At 35.4% G+C, this 7,922-nt stretch overlaps 3 protein-coding genes across 3 annotated transcripts in view; all 3 read left to right on the forward strand.

Annotated features, from left to right (window-relative positions):
• LOC105316090 (charged multivesicular body protein 7-like) overlaps positions 1 to 1,487 on the forward strand; it is a 2,666-nt gene extending 1,179 nt beyond the window's left edge. Inside the window, exons 7-9 of the mRNA XM_011410898.1 lie at positions 1,167 to 1,241; positions 1,307 to 1,380; positions 1,425 to 1,487. Coding sequence (XP_011409200.1) covers positions 1,167 to 1,241; positions 1,307 to 1,380; positions 1,425 to 1,487 — 212 coding nt within the window. The remainder of the gene's footprint in view (positions 1 to 1,166; positions 1,242 to 1,306; positions 1,381 to 1,424) is intronic.
• Positions 1,488 to 1,772: 285 nt separating this feature from the next.
• LOC109587749 (uncharacterized) lies at positions 1,773 to 4,723 on the forward strand. Its single transcript, XM_020003975.1, has 5 exons — positions 1,773 to 1,944; positions 1,999 to 3,414; positions 3,469 to 3,642; positions 3,694 to 3,843; positions 3,894 to 4,723. The coding sequence occupies exons 1-5, from the start codon at positions 1,896 to 1,898 to the stop codon at positions 4,562 to 4,564; spliced, it is 2,460 nt and encodes an 819-aa protein (XP_019859534.1). The 5' UTR covers positions 1,773 to 1,895; the 3' UTR covers positions 4,565 to 4,723.
• Positions 4,724 to 4,803: 80 nt separating this feature from the next.
• Positions 4,804 to 6,579, forward strand: LOC105316099 (uncharacterized). The gene is made up of 2 exons (XM_011410906.2): positions 4,804 to 4,877; positions 4,925 to 6,579. Exons 1-2 carry the CDS (start codon positions 4,829 to 4,831, stop codon positions 6,577 to 6,579), a joined length of 1,704 nt encoding a protein of 567 aa, XP_011409208.1. The 5' UTR covers positions 4,804 to 4,828.
• Positions 6,580 to 7,922: the final 1,343 nt, after the last annotated feature.

Below are 7,922 nucleotides of genomic sequence, written 5' to 3' on the forward strand. Positions count from 1 at the left end.
GGGCGAAAGAAGGACTGAAAGTAGAAGATGCTGAAAAAATAGTTGATGACTTGCAAGATGTTAGTATAATATGGATGATGATAATTTTTTTCATTGTTTAGCATCATAATATTAGCTATTGGAGGAAGGAGAGAATATATCTGATGTTGTTGCTAGTAAGTTTATGAACCAATTAGTCTACATTTTATCAATAACTTAAACTGTCAATTTTTCAAAAAATTATTGATCCAAAACAGCTCAAATGTTCCACGTATCATAAGGATATCAATATGTATCAGAAAATGTAATAAAAATTGAGAGTGATTTTGGAGCCATTTTTTAGAAAAAGCCATGGGCTATAGCCTTGGGTATTTTTCAGAATTTTAGCGTTTTCTTAAAATGGCCATAACTTGAAAAATTAAAGTCGGAATCAGCTCAAACTTTCTACACGGCATAAAGACATCAATATGTATCAGAAAATGTAATAAAAATTTGGGGTGATTTTGGAGCCATTTTTTGAAAAAAACCATGGGCTATAGCCTTGGGTATTTTTCAGAATTTTAGCGTTTTCTTAAAATGGCCGTAACTTGAAAAATTAAAGTCAGAATCAGCTCAAACTTTCTACACGGCATAAAGACATCAATATGTATCAGAAAATGTAATAAAAATTTGGGGTGATTTCGGAGCCATTTTTTGAAAAAAACCATGGGCTATAGCCTTAGGTATTTTTCAGAATTTTAGCATTTTCTTAAAACGGCCATAACTTGAAAAATTAAAGTCGGAATCAGCTCAAACTTTCTACACGGCATAAAGACATCAATATGTATCAGAAAATGTAATAAAAATTTGGGGTGATTTCGGAGCCATTTTTTGAAAAAAACCATGGGCTATAGCCTTGGGTATTTTTCAGAATTTTAGCGTTTTCTTAAAACGGCCATAACTTGAAAAATTAAAGTCGGAATCAGCTCAAACTTTCTACGTAGCATAAGGACATCAATATGTATCAGAAAATGTAATAAAAATTTGGGGTGATTTCGGAGCCATTTTTTGAAAGAAACCATGGGCTATGCCTTGGATAGTAGCTCATGTACAATGTATATGCATTAGAAAATGTAATCAAACTACCCTTCATTATGTATTGTAAGTATTGACTCAACTTTTGCTTATTTTATGACTTATTTCTGCAGCTCAGTTTGGAGGTCTAGAAATTGATGAAGACGATTTGTTAAGAGAACTAGAAGAGCTTGATGATGTAGAGAAAGGTAGAGTAGATAACTATTATTATTATTAATTTATTATTATTAATTAATTATTATTATTATTTTAGTAACCGAAAAAATGAGATCTTTTAAAATTGAAGAATGCAAACCAGTAACTCCACAAAAAGTGGTACACAATCAAGTATGTGTGTCAAGTTGTTATGTCAATTATAATGTACATGACAGGCAGATGAAGAGAAGAAGCCTAAGGAAAAACTGCCTAAAGCAAAACCGATGTTATTGACATAATTCTGGTGACCAATGACCACATAAATTTTTAATTCTTTGTATACTTAAGATCCAAAGAATATTTATAGCATCATTTAGCATCGATTTTATTATTGATTTGTATACTTATCCAAAGAATATTAATAGCATCAGTTTTATTATTGAAGACTTTGTTATTCTACTCATGCAGGCTCTTATTATTATTCTTATTTAAACATTAAACCTCATGAGTACAGTCAATCAAATTATGTGCCAAATTACTATTACACTACACACAGCAACTGTCCGCTATCAATACTAGACTCTACTACTACTTTTGTGTCTAGTAATGATTGTAGAGTGATTTACTGGGAGATAGAGTGAGTAGAGCAACTACTGTAATAACTGTTGTGAGCAGAGAGGCAAGAGGAGGGGGAGAAAGGAGCCAAGATGCTGGGAATGAGAGTATTGCTTTTAAGTATCATTCTTACAGCTAAGAGTCAGTTCTTTACAATTAAGAGTGTATTTTGATTTATTCTGTCTACCCATGTAGGTGTCTTATCTCAGAATTTCTCTCATTATGGGGTTGAATTTAATATTGGTTTCATGCCATCTACAAATTCAACAACTCTAAGGCTGTTGGTACATTCACAGGAGGACAATGCTCATGTCACTGTGTCAAGGATTGGTTATAATTACAGTACATCAGTTACTAGGAATGCTCTTAGCATCATTAATCTGCCATTCCATCCAGTGGTGGACTCAAGTTTCAACTCTCGGGATCTTGGGTTTCATATTACTTCTTCATCTCCAGTGTCCATTGTTGGAGCCAGTGGAGAAATAAAAAACTCGTTTGTGCCTCACTTCACTTTTCTAAGCCTCCCTTATCACGACTATACCTCCTCCACTACTGAATACAGCTACTTGGGTGTTTCCACAAGCAACTCTAACCCTAATAATAATTACACAAGTCAGATTCTGCTAGTTGGTAACAGAGATAATACCACGTTCACTATACGGCCATCATGTAACCTGACTCTACCAGTAAACATACAATCGAATGACACAAGAACATTAGTAGTTGTTCCTGGGGATAATCACACCTCAATACTACACTCTCATCAGACTTTACTAATGACAAGTATAAACTGTGACCTCATAGACACTATGGTAACATCAAATCACCCACTTAGTATCTTTGGAGGAGGAGAAGACTGTAGTGAGGAATACGAATGTGGCTCTGTTGCTACTCAAATCTCTCCCACCATTGCCTGGGGAGATGGATTCTTGCTGGCTCCATCGCAAACTATCAATGCGGATCAGCTATACACTGTAATAGCATCAGAAGAAAATACCATTATTACTAGATCTTGTGATAAAAATACAACTACTTCATTGCTTTCTTCAGTTGGTGAAGTATACAGTTTTAATGAATCTACTGCACTTTGCTACCTCACTTGCAGTCAGAGATGTTATGTTGCTCATTATGGTATAACAGAAGGTGCACAGTTTCTGATCCCAGTCTCCCCTCTTACCCAATACCCCAATACAATGGTATCATTGAGTTCATTCAATGCATCAGCTTCTCTATACACAGTTACTGTACCAGCCAGGGAGTCATTCAATGGAACATTAGTCATCAATGGAAGTCTGGTCACTCCAAACTGGTCTTCAATATATGATAAAGATGGAGTCATAGTTGGATATGGATACACTAGCTCATTCAGTGGAATGACTACAATAGCTCCAAGTTCTTCAATGAATAGTCTTTATGTGGCTGTTTATAATCTTGATGATGATGGAGCATACAGCTATGCTGCTGGTACTTTACTTAACCCTCTTTTCCCTTCACTTCGTTTCTTGTCTGATGAGTACTGTCTCCTCAATGTCTCTGATCAATTGACTCTCACTATTCAAAGAATCAATGATTTTAGCATCAGCTTTAACACACGTCTGGCAATTAACTTAAGTATGATAGCAAATAAAATTAATGTTGGATTTTTATTTTTTTCTTTTTCTATAGATTACACACTTGTTAAATTTCTTGCTGGAGAAAGAGAAAAGACAATCAATGTGACAATAAGCAATGCTCAGTTTGGTGGAAATGAACCTTTACTAGTATTAGCTGAGGCAGCAGTGAGTGATGACCCATCTCCTGCATTAGCTGAAACAGCAATTACAATACAAAACACTAAAGGTAAATCAAAACAGCATTAATCATTATATTCCCTCATATACATTATGATAGGTGTTGATATTGGTTTTGCAGAGGAGAGAGTGACAGTAATGGAAAGTGACAATTCAGTTGCACTCAATATTTTGTCTACAGGTGCAGAGATAAAATGTCTTCCAGGAAGCAATAACATTGTTTTGTTGTTACAGTTGAATGATTTTCAAGGTATAAAATATACTGGCAATAAAAAACATTAACCTGGGGATTTTTAATAGGTAGGGCTTTAAACGTCACAAGACTTACATTCAATCAATATGTAAGGAAACAATCTGTTGATGTAAAACTAGACTCCTTTACTAATGATAGCAACCAGCGAAACATGACCGGAAAGCTAATAATTCTATTTAATAGTGGGCTTGATGTATCACTAAAACATTCTCAAGTGATCATTGTTTATGATTCAATGCCAATGCCTAGTAATGCACTCATGAGCACTCTCAGTAGTATGCTTAGCAGCAGTTCAGTCATCATAACTCCTACACAAACTGTCAGTGATTTTATGAATACACTACTCAATCCCACAACAGCTTATGTTATTGGAATATCAGGAGTTCTACTCACTCTTGTGTTGTGCTCTTATATTCTTGTAGCTAGCTTCTGCTGTGGAAGACACTGCAAGAAGAAAAAGAAGCACAACTTGAATGAGAGTAGCAGTCGGCTTCAGGAAAGCTCAGGACATTATGTAGTTCGAAGGCCGTACAACTTGACTGCATTTCACCCAAACTATGATAACATAAATCATTTTGGGAACAGAGTTCGGGCTGATTCTCAACGAAGGCCTCCACCACTGCCTCCAAACGTTGCTCGCCCCCTACCACTTTTATCAAACGAAATACACACCAACAAACACAATGATGAGGATGAAGTAGAAGAGGTTTTAATTTAAGCAAGAAACTTTGTTGTTGTTGTTATGTACTTTGCTTTGTTTAGTTTAAAGTTTACTTTATCTCAGTTTTTTATTGTTTGCACCCTGACGATGGATGCACTATTTCTTATTTACTTTTCCTTATTTACAATATTGACTGAGATGACCTTTGCGAAATAATTATTTTTTGTTTTGGGAAGGTTGTTTTCCCTAATGTAAATATCCACTGTCTATATAAGCTACCAATAGCCATAAACAATAATCTTGTAATTTGTAAACACTAACATGGCTGTTATTGGCTTGGTGCTGTTTTTTATCACAATTTTTGTTAAAGGTAATTCACATGTTAAGTAGATTTTAGTGATTTTTTGTTTCATTTAGTGACAACTGCTCAAAGTAATGTTGCAAGTGAATTTAAAGTTGGTTTTTTCAGGCAGTTCTCATCAACAAGTCGTATTGATATGATAATACTAACAGAAAGCATATCTCCAGTTCAGTTCAGTATCTCATCTCTTAATGGATCCATTCACAATGGAACTACTACAAGAGATACTCCTGCTATTGTGACTTTACCATCAACTCTACAGGTTCGTGAGACTACCTATGATTATCGTCAACTTGGTCTCCTTGTTACATCACCTCCTGATAAACCTATCTCTGTTGTATTGGTTGGATGGACAATAGACCCTCGTTCAACATACCTTGCACTTCCATGCATTGAATACATTGAACATCAACCTGATCAGGAATATATTTATTATGGTATATCAAATGATCACAAGAAAGCTAATACTCCCTTGTCCGACTATTATAGCCAAATACTTCTTGTTGGTTGTAGAGGCAATACTACAGTGACTATCACTCCTACTCATGATGTACAATTACCTGATAATCCTCAATCATCTACCAGTTCTACTATCAATGTTGCTGCTGGATCAAGTCATACCATCACACTTCATTCATTGCAGACTTTATTGATAGGTGCACCTAATGTTGATCTCAGTGGAACAAAAATTGTCTCTAATTACCCACTGACTGTTGTAGGGGGGCACGACTGCACTAGAGTCCAAGGCGATACTGTTGCTTGTGATCCTATCAGTACTCAGATACCACCTACTATCAATTGGGGAACACAGTTTCTTCTTACTCCACTCTACGATCTTGCTGCTGGACAACAGTTCAAAGTATTAGCATCCGATGATGACACTGAGCTAAATGTAACCTGTGACAATTATTCTATTAATGAATACTTAGAGAACGAAGGTAACTTTACAACGATTAATATCGAGTCAGGGAAATTTTGTACTTTAGTGTGTAGTGAACCTTGCTATGTTGCTGAACTGGCATTTAGTCGTCATTATTTTCCAGATTTTAATGGCGATCCTTTATTAATGACAGTTCCACCCATCAGTCAGTATCCCCACTCTGTTACATTCACTACACTACCTGATGTGCCAACTAATTTCTATAGTATAGCAGTACCTGCTGATTCTTATTTCGATTGTGATATAATCATTAATGGTGTTCTTACCACATTAAACTGGACACCAATCAGAGATACTAATGGAGTTATCACTGGATATGGATACAATACTACAGCCAGTGGTTCCTATACTATTGCTCATAGTAATCCTAATGGCAGGATATATGTAAACGCTTATGGATTTGATAAGTTTGGAGGATATGGCTACATAACAGGAACATTATTACAACAATATGACAATGATTCCCACTTTGTTTTGTCTGCTAGACTATATACTCCTTCATCATTTAATTGTTCAACTGTTGAAAGGACAACCACACCAACTGGTAATGAGATTAATGGAGCCAAAATACCTCTCATTATAAGTGGTGGGGCTATTACCATTGCCATTTGTGTAGTCTGTGCTATAACCTTTGGAATACTAGTGATACATAGAAAATATCACAAAACAGATTCAGTACAAGAGCCTATATACGATACAATAACTGATGGGCCAATCTACATACAGATTCTTCCAAGTAAACCAAAACCTCGTCCTGGTCATCAAATTTAAGTACTTATGACCAAAAGTAAATGATGGACACTACTACTGGCATGACTACAATAGTGTATCATCATGTGTGTTACTTTGCAGAACATTACTTTTGTGTGCATTGTGTCTATGTAAATGTTTGTTTTTATATGAGTCAATAGGATTATTAGATCTACTACCAACTTCCTGTACCAGTGTGTACTTTCTTCTGTCAAGCCAACTGTTTTGTTGAGTTGAAGGCAGTTAAGTTCCTGTATATGTCAGTGCATGCCAGTCTAGTGACCTCTTTATTGTGTGTATATGCAGATGTATATATAAGCTATTGATTGCTGTTGGCATGCATTCAAACAAGTGCAGTGTAGTGTAAAAGTAGGCCAAGATGACCTTATGTTTACTCCTGCTGTATCGTCTTCAGTAGAATTAGGAGTCATCTCAAGTTTATAGTTTGCATACATGACTAGGAAATCTGTAACATTATATCTAAAACATTATGTCTATGTTATATGTGTGTGTTAGTCATAAACTTATCACAAATGACAAACAATGTGACCAAACATATGCCAGCTACTCTACTCTAAATTGTTTACAAATTTATTTCTGTTCAAAAACACGTTGTATTCTCACTAGAGTAGTAGTAGTATGGGCTAGGTATTTACAACTCTACTCATTATGTATGTAGACCTACATCAGTTCCATCTAGACTCTAGACCTATAAGTAACTAAAGGCATAGATATTAGATTATAGGCAAACTGAGTGCAAATTCTATATTTCATGATGATTGGTAGCTTACGTTGTGTACGCCTGCATTTCATGTTCTTTGTCGGTTGCAAATTATTATTATAAATACAACAATTACTGTCATACTATGATAATTGACGTACTATGCTATGCAATTTAATGAGGAACTGATGATATAAGTACAGTAGGCTTGTACACCAACAAACAGAGCTAGAATTTTAACTATGTTAGATGCTGCAAGTAATTTGATACTGCTATATTCAATTGTAGGTTGTACAAAAGCATTACAAATAGTTGAGACAGAGTATGTATGAATATGATTATAGATCAACCTTATATTTGATATCTTTGAAGATTTAAACCCTCCCACCCAGCAAGACAAACCTAAACAAGATGAGGATCGGTGTGTTGTCCTTTATCGCCGTTTTAGGTACGTTATATCTAACCATAGTATCTATGATCTAGCTGATAAGTACTGTAAAGGCACTATTACTCTCTTTATAGGCTGCATAACTATAGCGAAGGGAAATGGCTTAGTGTCCAGCCATGCAAGTGCCTTCAACGTGGCCTATCTGAGGCAGTTCTCACCCACTAGTCAAATTGATATGATAATACTAACAGAAAG

Source organism: Amphimedon queenslandica, unplaced genomic scaffold (assembly GCF_000090795.2).
Source record: "Amphimedon queenslandica unplaced genomic scaffold, v1.1 AMPQUscaffold_13513, whole genome shotgun sequence".
In the NCBI taxonomy this organism is placed as follows: Eukaryota; Metazoa; Porifera; class Demospongiae; order Haplosclerida; family Niphatidae; genus Amphimedon; species Amphimedon queenslandica.